General features: G+C 41.0%; 1 protein-coding gene across 1 annotated transcript; it reads left to right on the top strand.

The window, feature by feature from the left end:
• Positions 1-281: 281 nt before the first annotated feature.
• Positions 282-26,847, top strand: LOC148737394 (uncharacterized). Its single transcript, XM_088748654.1, has 4 exons — positions 282-340; positions 5,823-5,894; positions 26,330-26,401; positions 26,772-26,847. The coding sequence occupies exons 1-4, from the start codon at positions 282-284 to the stop codon at positions 26,845-26,847; spliced, it is 279 nt and encodes a 92-aa protein (XP_088604780.1).

Genomic DNA, 26,847 nt, shown 5'->3' with positions numbered 1-26,847 from the left:
CTACGCGACCAACTTGACAAGTGTTATTCACTGTAATTGGATACATGAAAAGGATGTATTACAGCTTATTAAGTAATAATTGAAAAAAAAATTGAATTAAAAACGCAATTGAGTCAGTAGTTAAATCCTTAACGTTACACCTCAAAATTAGAAATAAGTGATTTGGAAGTGTATTGCAGCTGTTTTGTATGCTATGCAACCTTCTGTGGGCTATATTAATAGGTAACTGTCTGAATTATTAATTGGTACCTGTCTGAATTATTAATAGTTACCTGTCTGAAATGCAACTGCATAGCCTGCCCCAGGGAATCCTTGACAAGAACACATGGTTGAAGATTTTGTAAGTAAGATTTGTTGGCATTTACCATTTTTTAACTCAGGATTACCGAGGAGTGGGACATATGCTTTATTTAGGTACGTAAAGATACCTTGGAATCCATTTTCAAAGATTAATAAAAAAGGCCTTGCTTATTTGATTTCAGACTGTGCTCTAAAAACCAAATCAAAAAATACTGAGATTCAAGCCTACTTTTTCTCAAGGTCTACGAGTAAACTCATAATTCTGACTCCATTTTCCCATACAAACTCTTAAAGTCTGCTTCGACTAGGTGTTACTATTCTTTTGTCTTGGGAACAACCTTGTGAAGATTGGCAACTGTGTGGTTCAATGTGCATTCTGCAGAGGTTTGCTCAACTAAATCGCTCGTAAACGGTCGGATATGTTGGCCCATAAATTTTCCTTGAGCCAAAGGACTCTTCGTATTTTCCCAATGCTCAAAAACCCAATACGCCCTTTTTAAATACTCCAAATTTTAGGAAGGAAGAACACGAAAGATACAAGTCCCTGTAATTGCACAATCTGGCTTCCATTTTCCTTGTTTTCACGTCTCCTTTGGTTTCCTGGGATATTAAAGTACCAGGCCTTTCTCTGGCGGGGTTTTACGAAAATAGAAAGTTACGTGTTCACTTCACTTCCACTGCCACCATATTCAATTGTCTGAAATACGTCATACCACTGACATTTCGTAACGGGCTCGAAATGTTCCCGATTTCTGGTGATGCAGCTACCTCTGACACCCGCTAATCTCACGTCGAGACAAACAAAGAATTCTACTGATTCAGTGGTAGATAATATACTGTCATATCTTTCTGGAAGAGCAGCCAAGATGTGTCTCTTTTGTTGCACAAAAGCTCTAATAGCCTCTTGATGTTCTTGTCTGAAATTGATACAAGTGCAGGTATTAAAGGAGTCGTGACAGGTATATCAGATTCCTCGTTCCATTTCATCAACTAAGACCTTATATCAAAAACGCACTCTGACATCGACTGTCACATTGCTGACATGAAGTTCTACAATCCGATACGCGGCTGTTTCAAAACGCCCGCCAGTGGAAATTTAGTTCGCGCATGTCAGATCTACATTTTCAATTTGAAACCGCTGAAAATGAATGCTGAACGGCTCAACAAGAAAGAGACCACTGATAACTAAGTCACAAAAAGTATATGCGCTTAGTCCAAGGAAATAGCTAACTTATGCGCATGCATCGTTTTTTGCTTCTCTGGTTAATATTCGCCTGGGAAATGATGCGTGTGCGAGATAGTCAACTATGAGACGGCTGAAAGGCACCTTGTTCTGACGCGAAATGATTTATCACCTCTTAGAGGTCTTCTTATTTTCAAGCAAGATTCTGATTGATTCGAATTTTTTAGTCAATAAAGAAACAACTCTGGCTTTATATCTCTCCTTTGCAGCAAGTTTCTGTACCAAGACGTTTTAATCCAAATTGTTTTGAGCAGTGTAATCCACGATTACTTTACACCACCGAAATACTAAATATGGCGTCCATTTCCTCTTTGACCTCGAACAAATTCCCCTAAACTACGCCAACTATCTTTTTTATACAATCATGCTCACCCATGGGCTAAGTGAAGAATACAAGATGTATGAAAAACTGCTAAAATATCCACGGCCATCTACTTCGTGCAAGAAAGTAGCGCTACATGCGTGTGATCTCCTTCCCAAAACCTGTACGTCATCGATCTGTCACGGGAAGCTACAGAAATAGCGAAAGCACGGACAAGACGTTTCTTTCGGTGGAAATTTCGATCACGAGCAGGGACAAACCTTTGAATTATATGTAACTATTTTTCTTTGATCTGGTGGATAAATCGTTCTTCTTGGCATGATTCTCGTGGTTTACTGTGAGTATTCCCTTCTTCTTCAAGTGGTACGCACTACTAGCAATAACACAAGATTTCAAATATTCCCGCTCCCCTGAAGAACCGATCGAGAGAGATAAATAGACACACCTTCCTGAAACAAGGAAAAAATCCAAAGGGTGCACCCCTCTAAAGCAAGAAGGTCGCAAAAAGGAATTTCGAAACATCTCTTGAGTCAATCTAGTATTGCGTTGCTCACATCCAAGTTTCATTTAGGACTCGGTTCGATTATACATGTACATGGCTACCTTTAGTCTCTTTGAACATCGAAAAATATTGCACAAAATTTGCCGAATTTGTGGAAAGCGATTGTAGAAGGTAAAATATACGAGAACAGTTTTCTCTGCGCTGATAAGATAGAGATAATTTTTAAAGCCTTTGGTGTCAAAGTTTGTAAACATGACCTTGACATGTGCCCGCCCAAGTTCTGCCACAGGTACTACAACTTGCTCTAAGAGGCACGTGCCTTGCAATCAATGTGTGGCCTCCACACAAACGAACTTGAAACTGTAAGATCTGTAGTTCCTTAAAAGATCATCAGAAACCTGGTTGGAAGAAGACGAGTAAACCTGGAGTTAAACTCAAAGAGGACTCTGCTGGACCCAAGGAACAAGTAGAAATCGTGGAAGGGATGTCTAGTACTTTAAGCTTTCAACCACCCAGCCACATTCTAATTTACTAAGGAGGTAAAAATTTACCAAGTAATTGAGGAACAAAACCTCTTTACCCAAAACAGTTTGTTGAAAACATCAAGCATGAGTATATGTGCCCATTTGCAAAGAGGTAGGTGATCAATCGGTCCAGACAATGGCATTGTCTTTGCTATGTTCCATGCAAAAGATAGTGGGCCAATATAAAGACAGCCTTAATGAAATATAAAGAAGAAGGAAACACCTTGAAAGAAACAAACTGGGGGTCAGTAACAAAAAATGTATTACACTTGTAATTGGTCTAGATGATAGAGACTAGAAATAGCATAATTTTGACTAAATTGTTCTTTTCATTTCGCCTACTTCTAAGGTGAAAAGAAAGTGGTTTTCCTGTTTGGTGACTGAATTCCTATGTAAGTTATTTGGAACATCTGGTGCCTCAGGTATGATCTAGACAATAATTCATGCATACTAATAACTATGACTGAGCAATCAACTAAAAGAACTTAAATGTAGACTGTACTGTGCATTACTATTTCCGTGAAACAGGTTTTCACCATTTTACATGTATTTGCAGGCAAGTATTTATGTCACTGGTGCAAAATAAATCCCAAAATGATGGAAGTCTCTTGCCATAAACATGGGCATACTGAACTCCCAACCCTTAAAAACATTCGAGAGGATTATGACATGTTTGTAGCAGATGGCTCTGTTACAAGTCAACAAAAGTTTTATCACAAAGTGATTCATGAGAAGATGCTGGACATTGAACTGGACAAAGGTAAAAGAATTTATTTACTATTCACAGGAGTTGCTGAATTTACAAAGTCTGCATTCTAGTGTAAATATTATGCCAGCCTACTTTACACTAAAACAGGAAGAAATAGGCAAACTGCTAAGAAATACAAAGGAAGAGATAACTTTTTCTCAATTTTTGTTTTCCAGTATCATAGCGGTACAATCCTCCAATTCCATCACACATGGCTCAAACCTATCTTAATTTTTTAGTGAAAGAAGCTATGCTTTGTGTTATAGTTTATTGATTTATAATATTACACAAGCAAAAATCAATTTAACAACCCATCAAATTATAGCTACTGAACAGTACGTAAAGTTGTTCATATTTCAATAGTACTATCTCAACATTATAGGAAAAGGCTGCAGATGAACAAATGTAATCGGCTGCCTTTGAGAAAGCCAATGACCACTACCAATTCATTTGGATGAGGTTCTTCAGAAAGTGAATGCGGATAGACAAGCTTAACATCGAAAGTCATTCATTTGTAACCATGTACACGCTTGTTGCAAGGTAAAACAACTTCTACCCTAAAATAGCTCATTGATGACGAGATTGATAAGCTAGGTAAGTGAAAGAATAACTGCCTTTCGTGGAAAACATGAATACAATAATAGGATCATTGTAGCGTAGTCCAAACGGGTACAAGAACGATGGCAACACAACGGTATTTAATAAGTCTCATAAAAGCCCGCCATTACTAGGCGTAATACAACAACGACGACATCCGGGATACCTTTCATTCTACTGCGCATGCCCGAAGGGCCTATGACATCACAGCATCCTTACAATTATGTCTCACTGTTCCCCCTTTTCTTGTGTTCTTGTTGCAGAGGAAGACATCACAAATTTCTTCAGTTCATTAGCAAAAAATTCCCAAACATGATGATCACACCAAAGCTATATATATGCTACAAGAACATGTGTGCCCTTTCCTTCGACAATGTCACATGGGTCTTGGATTCTATTGTTAACAAGGGATTGAAGAAATACACTCCGAATTCAAAACCCAGTGTCAGCATTTTGACGATGTGAAGACAAAGGACACGAGATTACGTCAAATCCAGAATTAGCAGGGAAAGCTCCCAAACCTAAAGAGAGAAATTTAAAACGAAGAGCGAATGAGTAAAACGCTTCCCTTTACAGTGGCAATGTATTGGTTCGTTGACTAAGAACGTGTACTATATATGTAAATCTAGTGTAACTTATTTGCTAAGTTCTCTATTGGACGAATAAAAGTGTGACCGCATTCTTTGGAACCAAAACTAGACATTCGGCTCAAAATTCAGTACCTCCGAGATTCAAAATGGAGTCGCATAAGGGCCGATCTTGACATATTAAAAGCGCCTTGAATGGACTTTAAAACATTTCGGATTAAAACACTTACCTTCCGTCAGTTGTTTAGTAAGGTTTCACATCTTCTCTTTTGACTCTCGCTTTGCTGGAAAAAATTCGGGCCTTTCCCAAATCAAAATCAAACTTTTTAGTCCATTTCATAGGGTGTGCTTGTTGGGCTTCACTATAGCAACGCGTTTTCGTCGAACACAGGCAAGATTTAACCGATTTTACCCAAATTTTCGACAGCAAGTGCCTCGTCCATGTGCTTGCCTCCGTCATGCTAAATTTCACTCGCATACACTACAAATACAGCAAGATTTCATGGGCTAAACTAGACCTTAGCCTGACGGGTTGCTATGGACGCCAGATCTATGCAAATGCATAATTAGGTATTAACCAGAGAAGTAATAATTAACTCGATGTTTCTTGTAGAGCGCGTGCGCGAACTAAATTTCCACCGCGAAACAGCCGTGCGATAATGGTCCAGAAGTGGTCGTTCATTAGATTCACGCTCTGTATGGCAGTCATCATCTGGTGTCTTTATGAAATGATTTCCATCAAATCAGTCTTTGTTAATTATCAACATAATTCAACTAAAAACGAAACGCTTTATTTCTATAATGTACTCAAATTGTGTTGTGGTTTGATGAATGCACAGAATGAAGTTTTTGCAAGCAAATCTTATTGACTTTTGCTTGATTGTCAAAACATCAGGAACTGTCAGTGACAAAAGCCCTGGAAAGTGATCCCCCACCTGGAGAGATACACCTAAGTTGTATCTCATTTATATTAATCAGTTTATATGATAAATAACGCAGACGCCTGAATGACAACGACATGGAAGGATTAAATGAAAGTGCCTTCGAAAACCTGACCGTGCTAAAGGAGCTGTAAGTACATTTATAAATGAAATATTTGTTTACGAATATAATTTTTATGTCCTTACCCGAGAAGGATTGTTAATCAATTAGTTGATATGACCTTTGCCCATGCATGAGTAATAATCAATTCAGAACAGGGAGAGTGGTCAGGGGAGATTCTTTGTACCTTTTTATAGAACGCGCTGCCGATCACGTTTGGAATGGAATTATGTGCTATTCTTCAGTATGAAAGGATGTGGAAACTTTTACCCACCCACTTCCCTCGCCTTATCCTCATGTTCTTTTATTGGGCCTTTTTTCGCCTTCACCTTTACTGGGATGAATATTTTTAGGTAGCCAGTGTGGTGAAAGTATTTTTTTATAAAGTTGTTTTGTATATAGTGATTATGTGATTCTGTTTATTACCAGTGGCTATGGGCTGTTCCCATAGCCATTTTTATCCATATGGTATCTATCTTACATTACCTAGTAAACAGAGCTCAGCCAATGTAGTACCTCAGGTTCTTTTTGTAATATGATCGAGTGAAAGACATAAATACTTTTTCTTAAAGGCATTCTTTTTCCCAAAATCAAAATTATGCATGGTAACAGTTTATCATTTCGTACAGCTGAATCGCAAAGTATTAAGGCATGTTTTGTGACTGTTCAAATGAAATAATACGGAGACAGATAAAAAACAGAACTGATAACATTTTCAAATTATTCAAATTATAAAAGTTATCGCAGGTTTTAAATTTCGACTAGACTAAAATGACTATTTCCTCAAATTATTCATCTCGAGAGACTTGATCACGACATTTTCAGGAGCAAATAAATGCTTCACATATTAGAGCTGGGCTTAATAAGAAATCTTTACATTGCATCAGGTTGCATTATCGGTTTGTTGAAACTGAATGGCTAAAATTTTGTTTCATCACTCGGTCCTTACGCCGTGATCTCGAGCTCCCTCTCAGTGAATAAGTACATAGGATTTCATTGCTCGCTTTGCATTGCATGGAATCGAATTATATTGTTTTGTAACGTATGGTTTGAAACATGATCCACATCGCAGTAGTTCCACTCCCTCTCCCTCCTTCGTTCTGTTCCTCTTTAATTTTTGTTTCTATTTTATTCCATTCTTTTCCATTTTCGCCTCTGGGTCTCCACAGTTAAAGGACACATATTTTCCTTCAAGAGTGAATGTTTAAATTGACCGAGTGAAAATCGAAAAATGTGGCAAATAATCGAAAAAATTGAAAACCCCCATTTTTTGCGCAGATATACCTTACAGTAAACTTAGAAACACGGTGAGGGTTTTTTCCCCAGACTTGCTTCTTTATCCTAGAAAATTCACGAAAACTGAAACGAGCGTCGGTAGCTGTAAAATGGCGGAAATCAGTACCCTGAGTAGAGGCAAATAAACTTTGCTCATGAAAAGCGCCAAAGAAAACAAGCTCGTATCAATTTGACAAATTTGTATAGGAAGGATTGAGCTATGGATTAAGTCTAAAACGGGACGGTTTCATTTAAGTTTGACATCACGGAACGCTTTGAAAAATCACTAGTATTTCAAAATCCCACTACCGCAATTTGTAGCAAATTTTCAATTATCATTTTCACCATGCGGTATAACTCAGAATCGCTTCAGATTAAGCTCATGATAACTGGAAATAGTGTTGTTTTCGAGGATATAATGTTTAACTTGGGGCTTTTCACTCCCGCACGGAAAAACCAGGCTGAACTTTGTGAAAACTGCAACATCGTCATTTACGTTATGACATAGTCATTGCTGTGAAACTTCCTAATGTAGAGTGCGTGACATGTTTTGTCGAGTTCATGAACCCAAAAGGGTGTCGGGTAAAACAGAGAAAACGCATGTGCTCGAAGTTTTGGAAATAAATATAACCTTGTGTTTCATTAATCTGGTTGATTTGAGTGTGTAACATTGGCGACCCTGCCAGGACTGGACCGAAGAGGCTTATCATCGACGAAGAACTGCCTTGGGTTGTGAAGGACAAAGTAATTGGCACGCTTGATTGATTCGTCGAGCGCGAGTTGGTTGTGGTCGATTGCTGTCGACGGCGGACTGATCTTGACGTAAAGTGTCGCATTTCTTTTGTGAACGGCTGATTGCACTATTGGTGAGTACGAAAGATTATTTCTTGGAAGTATGATGGACACCGAGAGTCTGCAGATCGAAATTCAGGCCGCGTTGTGTTCCTTGAGCGAGGAAAGGCTTAAAGAAGTTTGTAGTGGGCTGAACATTACTGCACCGCCTGAGAGCAAGGGAAGGTTGGTTTTTATCCGAGCTCTAAATAAATACCTCGAAACGGAAGAATTAGATAATGAGAAGCTCAAAGTGTTGTCGTCATCTCTAAGTATGCAGGGAAAATTTGTACCGGAACAGAAAACGGAACCGCCGAAAGCTTCTGAAAGTAGTAAGGCGACCGTCAAAATAGAGCAAAATCCCGCGGTGTCAATTTCAAAATTCAAACGCGACTTCAAGATTTCGGGCCAGATTGGCGACGCGTCGCAGAAGGATCGTTTGAGTTTTTCCTCGCTAGTACATCAAATTGAGAATGGGTTAAAGAACGACTATACAGAGGATGAAATCAAAGAGGCTGTGATAAAAGCGATAAATCCGGCGTTAAGCCTAAGAAGTTATTTGGAGGGTAAGGTAGATTTAACACTGGCCAAATTGAGGAGAATTATGCGTTCTCATTATCAGGAGAGAACAGCAACCGAACTATATCATCAGTTGAGCTCAACTGTCCAACAGCCAAAGGAAAAACCTCAAGAATTCTTGATCCGCCTTCTCGATTTGAAACAGAAGATCTTGTTTGCATCTCAAGAAACTGACTCGGACCTGAAATATGATCCTACCTTAGTACATGGCATGTTTGTCCATAGTTTTTCCCTTGGCCTGCAAAATGAGAATATCAAGATCGAAATGAAGCCCTACTTGGAAAAGAAATTTATAAGCGATGAAGAACTATTCGAGAAATTAAATGTGTGTTTCAGTGACGAACTGGAGCGATCACAGAAATTCGGTTCACAGCTAACCCCCAAGGTAAATACTGTTCAAAAGGGAGGGGACAAGCAGGAGACAAAGAATAATGGGGTGGAGGAAGGTCTCATGAAAGAACTAAGGGAGCTCAAGGCAGAGGTGGCCGCAGTCAAAGAGAGAGTTCGGGCCCCACTCCGGGTTCAAACCCCCCTCACACAACAGCCTATGAGACAACCCCCACTGTGTAGGACCTGCCAACAAAGTGGGAATGGATGGCCGTGCAACCATTGCTTCAGGTGTGGGGCGAGTGGCCATTATGTACGCGAGTGTAATGCCCAATTCAGCCGACGCTCTCCAGCAGAATTCCAGGGAAACGGCCAGAGGTCACGTCCATGGGACAGGGTGTGACCAGGCAAGAAAACCAGTCCCGTTACGTGCAGTGTGGAAAACAAAGCACAGACCATGTACCACTTAACCGCGGCGGAGCCTGTAAGACCAATAGATATTATTCAAAAGAATGTCAAGTAAAATACAGAGCTGTGCATAAACCAGTTTGCATGGCTATACAGGAACTTGAGAAACAGAAAGCAGCCGGAGATGATGGCCATGATTTGAACACGACGTTTCCCTGCCACCTGACGCCAAGGCAGCAGCTCGGACTGACAAAAATCGTGGGACGGAGGTGCGTGGTAAAATGCCTAATGCAGGGAAAGGAAGTGGAGGCATTATGGGATACAGGTTCCCAGGTTTGTGTTGTGTCAAGGAAGTGGCAACAAACTCACTTACCGCAGGAGGTGTTAAGAAATGTTGAAGAGTTGTTGGGAGCAGGAGAAGAGCTGAATTTGGAAGCGATGAATGGGACAAACATTCCATTTGACGGTTGGATTGAGATCGGGTTTAAGTTGGCTGGGGACGATACAACTGCTCATGAGCTGACAGTTCCAGTACTGGTGGGACAAAAGGAACAAGAGTACCCAATCATTGGCTTCAATGTTATAGAAGAAATCCTCGCTCAATATGGTGGAAACCACCAAGCGGCAAGTAACATCATTCAGCAGTCATTCCCTTCAATTCATCATACTCGCATAGGTACCCTGATCAATCTGATCCAGTCAAGAACACAGGATACCGGTACTGCAGCTGTTAAAGTCGGAAAGAGAGATGTTATGCTGCCAAAAGGAGAGGCAACGACAGTTAAGTGTCAAACTCACCTCGGACCAGTTCCAGAGGGGATGCCAGTAATATCTGAGCCCAAGGAAGACAGCGAGCTCCCAGACGGACTGGAATTGGGCGAGGAACTTACTAAAATAACCCCGGGAACCTCTAGTCACGTGGCCGTCGTGGTCCAAAACAATACAGACAGAAACATCTTGTTAAAGCGCAGAACAGAATTGGGCCGGATACACCTGGTAAAGTCAGTTCTACCAATTCCAAACACTCCCGACTCGTACTCTCGAGGAGACGAGGATTCTTACCCTGAAGCTACCTCGCATCCTGGTCAGGAACAAGATGGATGGGAGCCACCAGTTGACTTGAGTCAGCTAGAAGACAATGAACAATTGATCGTCCACGAAATGCTACGGCAAGAAGCTGGAGCCTTTGCAAGAAACGACGATGATGTTGGCTGCGTGGAGAACTTGGTGCTGGATATCCAGTTAAAGGACAATGAGCCAGTACAGAAGAACTATATCTCCATCCCCAAGCCACTCTATGGGGAAGTGAAAGAGTACTTAGAAGACTTGATTAATCGAAATTGGATCTGCAAGTCCCGTTCGGCTTACTCCTCACCCATGGTCTGTGTTCGCAAAAAGGATGGAAGTCTGCGACTTTGTATTGATTATCGAGAATTGAACAAGAAAACATATCCAGAACGACAGCCGATTCCCCGTATACAGGATATCTTAAATGGCCTAGGCGGCAACAGATGGTTTACAGTTCTGGACCAAGGGAAGGCCTACCACCAAGGCTTTATGACAGAAGAAAGCCGCCCCCTGACTGCATTCGTGACCCCCTGGGGATTGTATCAATGGAATAGAATACCGTTCGGGCTAATGAATGCACCGGCGGCATTCCAAAGGTGCATGAATGAATGTCTAGATGGCTTACGTGACAACATCTGTATCCCCTACCTGGATGATGTCTTGGTGTATAGTACAACCTTTGAGCAACACGTTCAGGATGTCCAACAAGTCCTGCGTCGACTGCAGGAACATGGGATAAAGTTAAAGCCATCAAAGTGCAAGCTCTTCCAACGACAAGTTAGATATTTGGGGCGGGTTGTTTCTGGCGATGGCTACTCTCTAGACCCAGAGGACACGGCCGCCGTACACAACTTGGCGAAACAAAAACCAGCAACAGTGGGTGATGTGCGTAAACTGCTGGGGTTCCTGAGTTACTACAGGCAATACATCCAGGATTTCTCACGCATAGCTAAGCCCCTGTACGATCTAATGGCTGGCCCTGATCTATTGGCTAATAATCATAAGGTAACATGGACAGAGGAACATCAGAAGCGGCTTGACATGCTGGTCGACCGACTAACTTCTCCTCCAGTGATGGCATTTCCCGACTTTACGAAGCCATTTGTACTTCACACAGACGCCTCACAAGAGGGACTTGGAGCTGTATTGTATCAAGAACAGGACGGGGAGCTCAGAGTTCTAGGTTATGCCTCTAGGACACTAACTCCAGCAGAGAAAAATTACCACATGCACGCGGGAAAACTGGAGTTCCTTGCCCTCAAATGGGCAGTAACTGAGAAGTTCCGTGATTACTTGTACTACTCCACCTTCTTCACTGTTTACACCGACAACAATCCACTAACTTACATTCTGTCGTCAGCTAAGTTGTCTGCAGTAGGGCACCGGTGGGTGGCAGAACTGGCAGATTTTAATTTTAACATCAAGTATCGGCCTGGCAAATCTAACATTGATGCGGATGTACTATCCCGCCTACCGCTAGATTTCAGTGCATACATGGAAACCTGTATTGCAGAAATGGAAAAGGACGCAATTTGTGCAACAAGTCAAGCAGTGATACATCAGGAAACAGACGCCACACCCTGGGTGGCAGCAGTTTCAGCAAGAGTTGGCATTGCTCACGCAGAACCGGGCGTCACAGATTTGGTTTTTCGCCAACTTACTTTAGAAGAAATAGTAAGGGCTCAACGGGAAGACCCCGACATCTCACGAATCCTGGCCTACAAGAAACGGGGATATCCCCCACCAGGAGGAGAGCGGAAAAATGAGACTCGTACAACATCTTGCTACTTGAGAGCATGGAATAAACTCCATATATCAGCGGACGGGATTCTGTGGCGCCAAACTAAGAGTCGATTGCAGCTAGTATTACCCACAAAGTTTAAACAGTTGGTTTACCAAGAGCTTCACATTGAAATGGGTCATCTGGGTGCAGATCGAGTGGTGGACTTAGCGAGATCTAGGTTCTATTGGCCTTACATGCAAGAGGAAATCGAGTATTTCATCGCCAACAAGTGTCACTGCAGCCAGCAAAAGAAGCCCCAAACCTCCCCTAGAGCACCAATGGAGAGCATTACGACAACTGCCCCTTTTGAGATGGTGTCTATAGACTTTCTTCATTTGGAGAAAAGCCAACGGGGATTTGAATACATTTTGCTGATAGTAGATCACTTCACAAGGTTTGCACAGGCCTACCCAACCCGAAACAAGACAGCACGAACGGTGGCTGAAAAGATTTACAATGACTTTGTACCACGATTCGGATTCCCAGCCCGTATACACAGTGATCAAGGAGGAGAATTTGAGAACAATCTCTTCCATCAACTACATAAGTTGTCTGGCGTTTCCAAGTCTCGCACCAGCCCCTACCACCCTCAAGGGAATGGGCAAGTGGAGAGGATGAACCGCACGCTATTGTCTATGCTGCGAACACTCCCAGATTTGAAGAAACGAAAGTGGGATGAATCACTCAACAAGATGATCCACGCGTACAATTGCACGAAGCATGAGGCGACAGGATACCCTCCGTATTACTTGTTGTTTGGAAGAACACCCCGCCTGCCCATCGACCTGATTTTCAATTTGAATCAAGAGAGTGCAGAGGGAGATTATAACACTTACGTCCAAAACTGGCAGCATGATATGAAGGAGGCATACCGGATAGCTCAACAGAATGCAAAGAAGACTGCCGAGCGCGGCAAGCAATATTACAACAAGAGAGTCTCAGGTGGCGTTCTTCAGCCAGGCGATCGGGTGCTAGTTAGAAATTTAACAGAGCGCGGTGGCCCCGGAAAATTACCATCCCATTGGGAGTGCGCTATCCACGTTGTGGTTAAACGAATGGGGGCTCAAAGCCCAGTCTACAAAGTGAAGCCCGAGAGTGGAGGTGGCCGCGCAAGAGTACTTCACCGGAATTTACTACTGCCTTGTGACGCTTTGGAAGCAGATGCCCCAAATCTGGGATTTGGTACACGACCCCCAAAATCAGCAGTAGAGAAACGACTTTTGTCTGTTTCGGGAAATGACCTACAGAATTCGGGGAAAGATGATGATGATTTCGGTAGTGTGGACCTTGTAGAGGAAATACCTACTGAAGTAAGAACTTCAAACTCAGTGTCTCCAGGACGCGATTTGCCTTCAGAGTCAATTGAGGATTCTGCGACTACTGAGGGCACCAATGGGCCATCCAGCGAAATACAACTTGCAAATGAAGGAAGTGCTGACAATGACGGATCAGAGGGAGAGGATATTGCTGAGCAGGACATGTGGACTCGGCCGCAGCGCCAAAGGAGACCGCCGCAGATCTTAACTTACAACTCCCTGGGAAACCCACAGTACCAGTCGGCTGAGCCAGGATTCAGCAGTTCACGAGTTAACGCCATTCAAGCTCCAGCTATCACAGCTATTCCTCCGGGAACACCCCTGTATTTCTGGGTGTGGCCATGCTGTTTCCAACCTGTCTACTACTCGAGGGCTTGAGAGGAGCCTCTTATAAGACTCAAACATTAAAAAAAAAGAAAATCAAAAGCACACAAGGTGCTGAAGGAGACAATATCAAACAACAGTTACAGTAGCTGCAGAGAACCCTGATAAATAGTTTTGTAATATTTAGAAGAACACTTTCATTTTCGGCGGGGGAGTGTGTAGAGTGCGTGACATGTTTTGTCGAGTTCATGAACCCAAAAGGGTGTCGGGTAAAACAGAGAAAACGCATGTGCTCGAAGTTTTGGAAATAAATATAACCTTGTGTTTCATTAATCTGGTTGATTTGAGTGTGTAACACTAACTTCGCAGCATGTAGTATGTAATTTTAATTTTAAATATCTTAGCGTATGTGATATGTATTTTTATAGGCTGATGAATAGATCGTGTTTAATTAAAGATTAAAAAAAATAAAAAAATAAATAAAAATAGTAGAAAATTGTTTTCGAGGATAGAAAAGTTAATTTGGGGCTTTTTATTCCCGCACGGAAAAACCAGGCTGAACTTTGGGAAAATCGCAAAATCGTCATTCATGTTACAACGTAATCTAACTAGGCACCCCATGGTTAAATTCGGAATTCCAAGCACATTATAGAGATAATTAGCACTGTGGTTGATCAGGAAATCAATACAGTGGTTGTGTTTTCACGATGACAAGTTTGACTAGTTAAAGTCGGAAAGTCCGGAAGTTCAGTGAAACCAGCGAGTTAAAAATGCAAGCTGTTTTCACTTGAAAAAACAAGGGATTTTATGAGCAGAAATTCCTTCAGAGTTATTCTCCCTCGCGAGATGTGTAGCGTTTACGGCGACCAAAATCTAAACTCTCAAGTTCAAGGGCGTGTCGCTCCAAAACGCGGTTAACGAGGTGTTTGGAACTATTTTACTGATCGAAATGACAAACCAAAGTTGACTGTTTGCACGAGTCTTTATTCTTGACGGGCAATCAACCACGAACCACAATCAATGACGAAAATAACCATTATTTGCACAGTCAATCAATCTATCTTACGATCGATCGTAAACTGAAACAAGAATAGAACGAAGTTCTATCAATCTAAGGTAAAGCCGCGGAATACATGATCAAAGAATCGCGTGTCAAATACTGGGCTCTAAAGTCTATAACGAGATTAACAATACAAGTAAGACAGAAAAAAAGTTTGGAAACAAATTAAAAGAGTTTTGATGACTGATAGACAGCCCATTGCTCTATCTAAATGATGAGCGTTCGCTGACTCGCAAATTGGCACGAATTTGGCCTTTAAATCTTAAATCTATACAGATCATTGCAATATTTGTTTGTATACTGTGGCCCAACACTGAAAAGACTGGAAAGGAAAAAGCAAAGTTACAAAGGTACTTATATATCGGTCCCGCTTGTGCCAGAGGTTGAGAAAACGAAAGGGCGAAAGTTTACCAAGGCTCTTCAAAACTTACGAAGAACTGATTAAAGGGACGCTAAACTGCCTTTTGTATGCGCGTGGGGACGCTGAAAGGTCCGATTACAAAACCAATAATAAATACAGAAAAACAGATAAGCATTGTAACTATGTGGCTATCTAAGATCATTCTGAAATTAGTGAGCTAATCAATAATCAATCAAAAAATGAGCCTTCTGGCTAAAGTTCTTAACAAGATGGTATAACTTGTCCCAGTAAAAGCCGCAGCCAATCACATTGCCGTTAGTGACAGATGTCTGCCAAATCGTTAGCTGCCAAATATTTTCCAGTCGTTCGCGCTTACCTCGTGGTTCACTTTGGTTTTGAAATGGGGGACGAATTCACTCGTAATACCTTCCCTTTCCAGTTTAAAATTCCCCCGGCCTCATTAGATCCTTACCTACTTCATGGGGGCGTATGCAGAACCAGCAGTACCCGCTTTTGAGCGATAGCGGGTGTTTTACTGCTGGATTGTCCGAATGAACACAATCCATCGCATCCTCTCCATTTGTCGAGACATTAGTCGCATCCTCTGAAAGAAACGTCGTCTCCTTCGAAGAAATATGGCGAGAATCAGCACAAGAGAAGTCATTAAAAATGTTTCGTCACCCGCCATTTTTTCAAAGTGGTGCGCGTTTTAGTAATTTGAATATTCTGAGTAAACGGCTTAAATTTCACAGTGAGAACGGATGTCTAGTTTAACTAGTAAATGTCGGTTTGTAAACAAACACCTAGAAAGAATGTTCAGCTAGTTAATCGGCCTAGTGAAAACACAGCCAGTAAGCTAGCCCTGACTTGCTAACAACGGAAGATTGGTTTTTATTTCTGCTTTTGTTTCAAATTCTCCTCCATTTCCCATGGCGGAACTGTTTACAATAACACATTCCTTAAGCTGGCGGAGGGCGTCTGTTTTTCTCTGCGTACTCGAACACCTATAAGTCTTGAGAAAGTTCTGGGGTAAACTTGAGCTTCATTATGACTTCAAAGAGGACAATTTAATCATTTATAACGGCAGGTGAAATGTTCTTTGCCGAATATGTTGATTACGGGAAGCAATTCGAAATTATTATGAATTCAACATACTTAAGCGTTCGTCACGCAAGGTCGAAATATTTACAATCCATCGCACCCTCTCCATTTGTCGAGACATTAGTCGCATCCTCTGAAAGAAACGTCGTGTCCTTCGCCCTCGTCTCCTTCGCCTCCTACACATGGGATTGTTTCCTTTCTTGCGGTTTTTTTGGCCACGAGAATAACACCTTTAAAAGACTTTTTCATCAGATAAATATTGAATATGTTACCTAGGAAGAGTGTTTCAATGAGATACAACTGTACGAGACTCGACCCCACCTCGTTGAGAACTTATCAGGTTACCTATTTTTAACGTAAAATCACTAGACTCAGTCGTGAGCGAAATAATACACTGTGGCACGTTTTTTCTCGGTGATTATCATCAAACAGATGACATCGTTAGGTTTAGAGATACCGAAAGTATTATGCTGGGAGAAAAAAATGATGCGTCGATCAATTCAAAGCTTCGACATCGCCTCCCCTCAGAAATTCTGACTTTTGAAGATTTTTTTCAGCCCTCCTATTCAAATGCCATGCCCAGGTGTTAGGTCTTTGTGGTTCTCAATGGGGTTAACTATTAGCCGTAAAACGGAAAAAAATAACTGTTAGGCGTAAAAATTGACAAATGTTAATCATGAGTCCTAAAAATAATGTATTCGAAAAAAATAATAGCATTTCCATTGAGATCCTCATTACAGTGTCACATCTGTTATAAAAGGCACGATCAGTAATTGATTTGACTATTCAAGCTCCAAAACCGAGGCCTTATGAGGGGCAAATCCAGGAATTTTTGATTGGGGGGGTCAAAACTTTAGTTCAGAAAGGACTATTGGACTCTTGAGGCAAATTACTTCTCCCCCACACCCACCACACCCCCTCCCACCAGTCGCGGTTGCACGTTATAATTCCATAGTCGCTTACCGTTTACTTGGATTCTACTCGTAAGGGATGTACTCTCGGAAAATCCTCCTCCTGTGTTTGGTTACAAAGATTGTACAGATTTCCTCAACATCAATGCCAAGGTCACGATGTAGGTACATGAATGCAACTCCTGATAACCGCTCATCAGACATCCTGTTTCTGAGATAGGACTTCACTCGTCGCAAGCCAGAGAATGAACGCTGAGCTTAGGCAGAGCTAACGGGAAAGGTACAACCAATAATAAGCAAAACTCGTATGTTGGGGTACATATCTTCATCAGCATATTTTACACACTCGATAAGATTTACCGGTAGCTGCAAAGTGGGTGTGCACTGTTTCCAAAAGTATTGCCATTCCTTTACCTCAGAAAGAAGAGAGGACGGTGTGGGTAAGCCCTGTTGCCAAAATTGCAGCTTTTCTGCTAAATTAAGAAGACTGTCATGCTCACCTCGGCAGATGAAACCAAGGAAAAAATTTCGGCCCCAGCCCTGTTGTCTTCGCGGAATCTTGAGCTCATTTCTTCCAATAAATGATCTATAAAAGGTATGGCAACGTTAACACGATAATGTGATTCCGGGTTTAGGCTAGGTGCATTGTTCCTATGTTCCTGCCTCCCAATGATTCTTGGCACTGAGAATGTAGCACCAATCTTGTCAGCCTGTCTAGATGCGTCTTCAAACCACTCATGACATTCCTTTTCTATGTTTGAGCTCACCCTGAAAACTGCTTTAATACTGTCGTCAATCATAGAATACGCTTGGAAGACATCTTGGTCTTTCTTCTGAAGCTTAGCAGCAATAGGTTTGAGTGTTCCAAGGCTATTCGTTGTGATAAAAAAGGTGAGAATGAATCCCAATGTCCTCAAATTTGCCAGAAGACCTTGTGCCTTAGTTTTAGTCTCCCTATCCCACGTGAACGATAACGATGAATAAACATGAGGATGCAACTCATGATCAACTATCGCTTCCAAGCTTATGCAGACGTACTCGTAAATTTTGTAGAAAGTCTCGTAACATTCATGCCTTTCCACCCATCGCGTTCTGCGTAAGCCTTTTAACTTCTCTTTTCTGGAAGTAGAACCACACTTCTCTAAAACTTGTTCTAGAAATCGCTGTCTTCTAGGTGAAAAAATGAAAGAAAAGGAAAGTTTCATTTAAGGTTCCAATCATGTTTCTTACTGAAGTTAACCTGCATACGACTGCAACACTGAGATTCAAAACGTGACTGTTGCAATGGGTGTACAGTGCCATCGGTGGTATTCTCCTTATTCTTCCTTGCACACCACATCCTTCTGAGGACATGGGACTGGGACCATCATAGCCCTGTCCTCTTGCAAACGTCACCTCGATGTTGTCCTCGGCCAAACTTGACAAGATAGCGTTTGCTATGCTTTCACCAGTTATTTTGTCAAGGTTGACAAAGTATAAAAAAACACTTCTTTGATTTTAGGTAAAACGTCATTGTTTAGATCTAAAAACCTAAGGCAAACACTTTATATTTCTTGGTTTCCGTATTTATCTGTTACCTCATCACCAATGATTGAGAAAAAAGGCGTCTTCCTTCTGAATCGGCTGTGTAACTTGTAGAGTTTTTGAGGTGCTTGTAGCATTTCTCCCACCAGTAAGTAAGTGTTCTTGAAGATTTTTATTAGAGTTGCCCAGTAGCATAAGAATGGCATGAAAGTTGCCTTTGTTGGATGCCGTGCTTGTGCTGTCATCTCGATGGCCTCTAAGAGGGATGTTATGCCACACAATATAATGGTGCTTACGATTGCTCTGAGTGCGTTCATGTTTTTTTTTCAAACATCTCTTGGTTTTGAGTGGAAATCCTGAGTGGCAAGGTTTCCTTTGGTTTTTGAACACTTCGGATTATGGCAATGCCTGCTTCAAGTGCCAACTGGTGACATTGCATTTTCTGATGAAGCTCAAGTACTCCATATTTCACAGTGGCTTTTTCTAGCTTTTGGAATGGAGCTGTTACTAGAGGCCTCTCTGTGCTCGAGGATCTGATGGATTATTATGCATCACACCATATTTGCAAAAACCTCCCGTTTGTGAAGGACTATCTACAACCCACGTGTACTTTTCCAACCATGAGGGCTGGAACACAAGCTTCTTGATATGTTTGTCTTTACCCTTAACCACGGTCTTAGAGAAAGAGCCTGCGTATGAAGGAGGCGGAGTGAAATGGTTCTTAAGGTATTTAATTTTTTCGTGGGACTGAAGAGTTCTTGGAACAACTTTGCCACTTAGGATATCCCCGACATCAAAGTAGGATACAATATGCTGATTAGTGGAAGAAAATTGGGAACCACCAATAAATCAAGGAGGTTGTTTATTGATAAATCGTCAAATTGATTTTTAACAGACTGTGATATGAAAACTGAACACTGAAAAGCCAAATGTTTACTTTATCTGATAAATGTTTCTTCGCTGACTCAAATTACTGCTCCCTTTAATTAAGCAATGTTGACAGCGATATCAAATTCGCTCGCTAAGGATAAAAATTCTGATCGTCTTACTATATTGAGGTCTAAGTTGAGAACGGAAAGCTTGCAAAGTGTTTTGCACATTTCTTTAAGTGACTCTAAAGATACCTCGCTTCCCTTTACACTGAAGAAAAACAGATTTGACAGCGGCAGTACAGACTGCAAGAGCTTACCCCTGTGAATAACTACCCCGTTTAGCGAAAGGAAAGTTAATTTTATACAAAAAGAAATCGGGGATATGTCCTTCAACGCAATGCAATCATTTAGGATCAAATACTCCAACTGGCGCGTGCCTTGCAAGAAGGTCAGATTAGACACCAACTTGCCACTCAAATTTAAATAGTTAGGTCCATGAGATAAACATAGACTGTTACAAATAGCATGAGCTGTAGATTGGGTCTCCTTGAATCGATGTTTCTTGACATCAACATAGGGTAATGAGAAATTTTGAAAACCCTGTGCGTGCTTTATGGTTGTCTTTAACTGATCCTCGCTTAAAATGCTACTGAAACGAAATTTTCGTATCTGAAATATTTGCTCTAGCCTGTAGTTTTGAATACGCTGATCATCATGAGATAATTTGCTTTGGCCAAAAAGAAGCGAAAGATATCTTTTTTAACCGTTCAAATCAAAAATTTCACACAAAACCATGTCCGGGCCCTGGTACCGAGAGAAATGGATTGATGACGTCACTGGTTGTGTTCAGTCCGATAGCGTGGTTTATTTCACTCACTGTTTGTTTGTATTCGGGGGCGAAGGAGATAGCAGACATTGAAGTTTTGTCAAGTGAATCTTCTTCTGAATGAAACGAAGTTGTCTCCAGTAGCGAAGAGGAAGATGGTGGCGTAAAATGGGGTTGACAGGCCTACACGACTCCCAAGCGTGTGTTTAGAGTAGCCTATTCAAAGTTTAGCCCTCACGAGTATGTCTTTGAGCGACCGCCCTCTTTTGTAAGATATGAGCGGCGGATTTTTGTATAGTTCGCTCAGTAGTGGTTGTGTTACTATTAAATGCCAGTTTTTCATGAGAATTTGCTTTATGTGTGGCACTGAGTACGCACATTAGGGATTGCGTCTTTTTCGAATCGTTCGTCTTTGTAGATGTACGGCTATTTTTTTTTTACTGTCTCGATCGTTAAGTTGTCTGGATTGCTTTCAGCTTGCGCCACGCGCGCTTATTCGATCGTACTACAGTTGTTAGTGTTCAGTGTTCCAGCCGTTTTGGCTCGTTTTCTTTTCTTTATTTCGGTATTAAAACGACCGATTTCATGTTCATAGAAGCACATGATCGCCTTTACTGTTTCTTGCTCCGCGTTGTTAAGGATTTGCGTTATCTCATTTTTTAAATCCTCGTCTGCTCTTATTTTGGCCCTCGCCCTATATTGTAGGGATTCTGGGCATGTTCTGCTAGGCATTTGGTACAGAGGGATTTGTTCGTTATCCTCAGACTTGCCGAGTAGATCATCTTCAGTGGCGGTGTCGTATGAGGCTTCCATGTTTTCTTCATTCTCTGAATGGCATTGCTTTGGCCCAGGGCGTTTGGTAGCCCATCTGCCGTTATAATGTCTTTCGAAATTTTCTGTAGATGGTCAGGCAAGACCGCGGTTTCGATCCTAATCTTGTGGATCTCGTCAGTTGCCGATTAACTAAATAGACTGGTAGAGATTCGTTCTCGGTATCAGTCGGGAATTTTGCTTCCTATCCAGGCGAACCTCTCGCAGATAGCCAAGATGCCGATGTGGCCGCCGATGAATAAGACGAGGATGGCATTTTGCCCGAAATCCTCTTTTTCGGCCTCCCAACATGCAAGCCACACTCCATGCTTTTACCCTTCTTTCACAGAAGTACACAACCAGTGACGTCACAGGGCTGTTTTGGCCGCGCCAAGATGGCCGCCAATTTTGATCTCAGCCGGTCAACTTCGAATGCTTAAGAATGTACTTTCCGGTATGCGTTGGCCCAAAAAAGGTACACAGCGTTTGCAAATAACGTTCAAACTCTATTATATTGCAAACATCTCAGATATGAAAATTACGTTTCAGTAGCACTTTAAATGAGTGATACCCCATTCATCAAGGCAAACATTGGTCCACAACATGTCACTTTCAGAGATACGTCTCCATCTTCTGCATACGAGCCTTAGCTTGTTTATTATCTCTTTAAGACTAAAATACTTGAATACGACACGTAGAAGCTCATCTGGTAACGCTGTGATGAGAAAATTAAAATTGTCAAATTATGGAGCTAACGCTTTGTCGAAAACTGAGAACTAATCTTTTACATGATACGCTGTCTGTATGAAGAGTAAAAGAAATGCTTTGAAAAAATTACGAGATTGATTGGCATCGATAACAAAATTTAACTGATATCGTCGTGTTCTTTGACCAAAGCAAAAATAACAGAAATCCTGAGAAACTAAAAGTGAACTTCCACTGTCGCATAATTTTACGCACGTCAATGGGCGTGAATTTAACTGGCTTTTCGTGTGATGGCTTGCGAAAATAGGAGTTGAATTACATTCAACTTTTTCCGCAGACGCAGGCTGTCCGTACATTTTTCTATTTATTTTCTATTTTGTTTCGTTTTGGACGCGGTTTTTACATGTATAGAGACCGATGAAATGCACGTTTGACAAAATTTCGAAAAGCAAGCGCAAGCCTGAGCGGCCTTGCAAAATGCGGCGTTTGGATTTTAAGTCCGAAGTGAAAATGTAAAACATTTTCGATAAAGCGCAAAAGAATGATACAATAATAATAAGGTAAACATGATGCTGGGAGTCACCTATAAAGCAGCGAAAAGTACCTAAGTAACAGCGTCATTTGTTTCTAAATGCAGTAATAAGTTAAAATGTATTTTAATACTGAGTTCTTCTCAGACGCCGGGTCTGTAAATAACTGGCTGCGTCAGTTTTGTTTCCCTCAGGCTTGTTTAAATATTTAATTCTAAGCACCCTGGCCGAAAAAAAATCTCAATGCAGCTTTTACCTTGCATAACACCACTTGAAACTGGACCTTCCACTAAGACTTCGGCATCATTATCAGAAATCTCAACTAAAACGACAAACGTATAAATGCTTACTTATAAACCATAGTCACTAACATTCCTCAGGAAATGGAATAGAAGCTTAAAACAACTTACCGTTTTCAAATTCCATGGGTTCAGCTTCAGCTTCTTCACCGTTAACTGTTTCATTTTCAATTTCAATGGATTTGACTGGTTGAAAGAACGTGGTTATCGGCCGAGTCGTCGCCATAATTGTCGACCAGCTAAGGAAACAGAGACGACCACGTGTTTCTCAATCTGTAATCGCCGGTCGCCGTTGGCGCGGGAAATACTGCTCTGCGAGCAGAGGCGAACAGATCATAAGAGGGTACCCAAAAACAATTCCAATTTTTAATATCCCTGAAATTTAGTTTAGTGGAAAAATGCCACGCGCGTTTCATTAAAAAAAAAATCAGCCAGTTAAAAAGTGATCTACGATCCTGTGGATGTTACAATTTCAGTCTCAAAGTTATAAGCGTCAGGTCTGGTGGGGGGGTCCGGATCCCCCGGGCCCTCCCCCTGGATCCGCCACTGCTTACAGATCCCATATTCTGAACCATCCGCTTGAAGTACCTCCATAGTAAAAAGTAAACCACCAGCATTCCACTGGAAAGAATTGACGCTTTCGACTCAAATTCCCCACCCCACCCAGGTAAGGTTCACAGGACGGCAGTCAAAAGTCTGTAGGTTACCCCGAATGTTGAAGCTGCGATTCATCGGTTTATAACGTCACTGATACTGATTCAACATTTTTGTGAACGTCAAAATCTAAAAACGGAATGTCAGTTAGCACGCTAAACAAAACTAATTCGATCGAGTTAACGACCTCACCTGTAAAAATAAAACGAACTTTCTCTACAATGAACGACTAGCAGAGAAACGCAAGCACGAGGTAAAAAGTTGCAAGCTAAGGACATGTATTTTAAAACAAAAATGCTCAGGGAGAAAATAAACTATTAATGGAAATACCTCGAGCCTGAGGGTTTTAAGAACTTACTATATGGCAGGACAGTCTTTAGGTAAATCCGAGCATTCTGATCATTTCTTACTTAGTCTGGATTTTTCCATACAAACCATTTCCACAGAAGCGGTCATAAGCCGTACATTTTTGTTCGCGAAAGCCGAGAAATTTAAATTAAAGAGGTTCTCCCGAACGCCATGATAAAATATTTATTATAACATAGCGCGCGCGTTAGTGCTATCTAATTCCTATTGCGTCAACATGAGCAAAATCTTTATGTACGCATGGCCGTGCTCAATAAAATGACATGTGCAGTTTCAAAATAGCTGCAAAATTTCCGTCGTGTGAGTTCCGGAAAGCGATGTAAGAAATTCGAAGACCAACCAAACTTTTCTTTGGCTTTCGACCTCCCCCCAAGTAGTCAAGCCAATAAGCACTACGAAAACGAAACACAACAGGCACGTTTCCCGAATTTATTGGAACAGGAGCTGGAGAAAATTTTTAGCTGAAAAACATTCAGCAAGAGCTAAGAAGACTACAAATTGGTCTGTGGTGACTTTTAAAGGTAAACGTCTCTGCTGATGACGTTTTTTTTAAATTACATTTGTTAATTCTACCGAAAACCATTTAATTACAAAATCAACAAAACAATCGGAGACGCCAACATTTTCGGGCAACTTTCATTTAAAAAAAAACATTACAAAAACGTCATTCAGCGCCCAAATTGTTTTCGTATGTTATAAAAGAATTGTCTCATACTTTTAGCTGTGCCTATATTGAATTATGGATGCACTTGGGAAGTTTGGAGAGCACTCAAGAAGCTATAGTTGCTCTCGGCTGCGCGTCGAGCAACTCTTACGCTTCTCTCGTGCTCTCCAAACTCCCGCGTGCATCCATAACTCGATAGACGCATGCTAAGCATGAAACAATTCTTAAATAACATCGCTTGCTTGAGTTGAATTGAGAAATATTGGCCCTCAGTATTTTTGTTCGTGCCTCGCTGCGCTCGCTTTATACTACTTATACTATCTGCGCTCGCTCCATCCAATCTGATTGCTGGAAGGTGTGTTAAGAATTGGTGCTTGATCTAAAATGAAATCTATTTCCTCCTCAATATCGGTATTCCCGACAGTCTTTAAGTGTTCAGAAATGACTTTACGGCACGATATTAGCTGAAACAGTATCAGCTGAATTTTCAGGAATCAAAAGAATTACCTTTTTCTCCACTTAGTTGTTTTGATTTGAGAACAGTTTCCAGCCCAATTAATTCAAGTGAGTTTTGTAACCAGAATTCTCAATTTAGGAAGAACGTTCTTAACTCAACTAAGATTCTTTGTTTGTAGTAGTGATTTCAAAGGGCACATTGTTTATCACACATTTATCCTCAGGTCTAGTTCGCCCTATCTATTTCCTTCTGTTTCCAGCTCCATACTTGGTATTTTTCTCCTATTCCAATCATTTCGTACTTTGCCTGTGTTTCGCCTTTACTCTGACTTTGATCCTTTCCCTAATCTTTTTTATATAGCTATTTTTTGTCTTGTGTTCCCCTTATTGGCTCCTCTAGGTAATGTCACTATTACATTCAACTCTACATGAGATCCCTCGCTGCGAAGTTAACAAGTTTTAAAGCAATGACTATGTCGTAACGAAAATGACGATGTTGCAATTTTCACAAAGTTCAGCCTGGTTTTTCCGTGCGGGAATGAAAACCTCCAAATTAACTTTTATATCCTCGAAAACAACATTATTTTCACTTATCATGAGCTTAATCTGAAGCGATTCTGAGTTATACCGCATGGTGTAAAATGATAATGATTGAAAATTTGCTACAAAATACGATAGTAGGATTTTGAAATACTAGTGATTTTTAAAAGCGTTCCGTGATGTCAAAACTAAATGAAATGGTCCCGTTTTAGACTTAGGCCATACCTCAATCCCTCCTATACAAATTTGTAAAATTGATACTCGCTTCCTTTCTTTTGCGCTTTTCATGAGCAAAGTTCATTTGCCTCTACTCAGGGCACTGATTTCCACTATTTTACGGCTACCGACGCTCGTTTCAGTTTTCGGGAAGTTTCTAGGATAAAGAAGCTAGTCTGGGGAAAAAGCCTTACCGCGTTTCTAAGTTCACCATAAAGCATCTCTTATTGAGATATGAGGATAGCAATTTTTTCGGTCGATGTGCCACTTCTCACGCGGTCTTGAAAAAAAGGCGCTCTTAATTTCTTTGTGATTGTTTTTGTTTATGTTTTAGTTCTTTTTTAATTGTACTGAGTTAGAGAGTGTTGTGTTGCTCCCTCAATATAATCACTAACCTCAACAAATTCTATTTTAAGATTTTATTTCAACTTACACCAGCCCATCCTCACGTACAGTTTACTTTCCCAGTTCATCCACTGATCATCGATCAGAGGAGAGGAATCCCATCCACCTGGAATTCCTTTTACCAGCAACAAATAAGCCATATAGGCTGCTAGTGAAACTTCCCATTAATATCTTATCACATACAGACATCCAGAGGACTGGTCAATTTGTAAGCTCCTCTATAAAACTGCATCAATTTCTCTTCTTCAACACAGATGGTTGCAAGACAACAATTTCACTGAGTTGCCTCCCAAATTATTTCAAGACTTAAAAAGCTTGGAAGAACTGTAAGTTACTGACAAACGCTTTCTACGGGAAATTAGCTTTGTAGCTGAGCTAAGGGAAAGATTTTCAGCTTTTATCGTCCCCTCTTTTCTAACACAAGGCAGCTTATGAGTATTGTGAACTGTTTTGAGTTGTTAGTTGCTTGTTTCTTTTTATTAAAAATCATAACCTAACTAAGACGAATGTATCGCAATAACTGCTCCATCCTCTTAATTAGAATACACCTATTATTTGCACATGCATGATTACATTCAACTCTTTGCATTTGATCACATTTAATTTGGTGACCAGCGTCTGCATGTATTTTTAACTATGATTTACAAATAACAGGGTAAAGCAAGACGCAATTTGTTTTCTTGTCTTTCCAATCAGCTATCTGTCAAATAACAAATTGAAAAGTCTTACAGAGGGAATTTTTGACAGCCTTTCGGAGCTGAAACTTCTGTGA

This window comes from Stylophora pistillata, chromosome 2 (genome assembly GCF_964205215.1).
Source record: "Stylophora pistillata chromosome 2, jaStyPist1.2, whole genome shotgun sequence".
In the NCBI taxonomy this organism is placed as follows: domain Eukaryota; kingdom Metazoa; phylum Cnidaria; class Anthozoa; order Scleractinia; family Pocilloporidae; genus Stylophora; species Stylophora pistillata.
The sequence above is the reverse complement of the archived record's forward strand: the minus strand, read 5'-3'. Positions and strand labels throughout refer to the sequence as shown.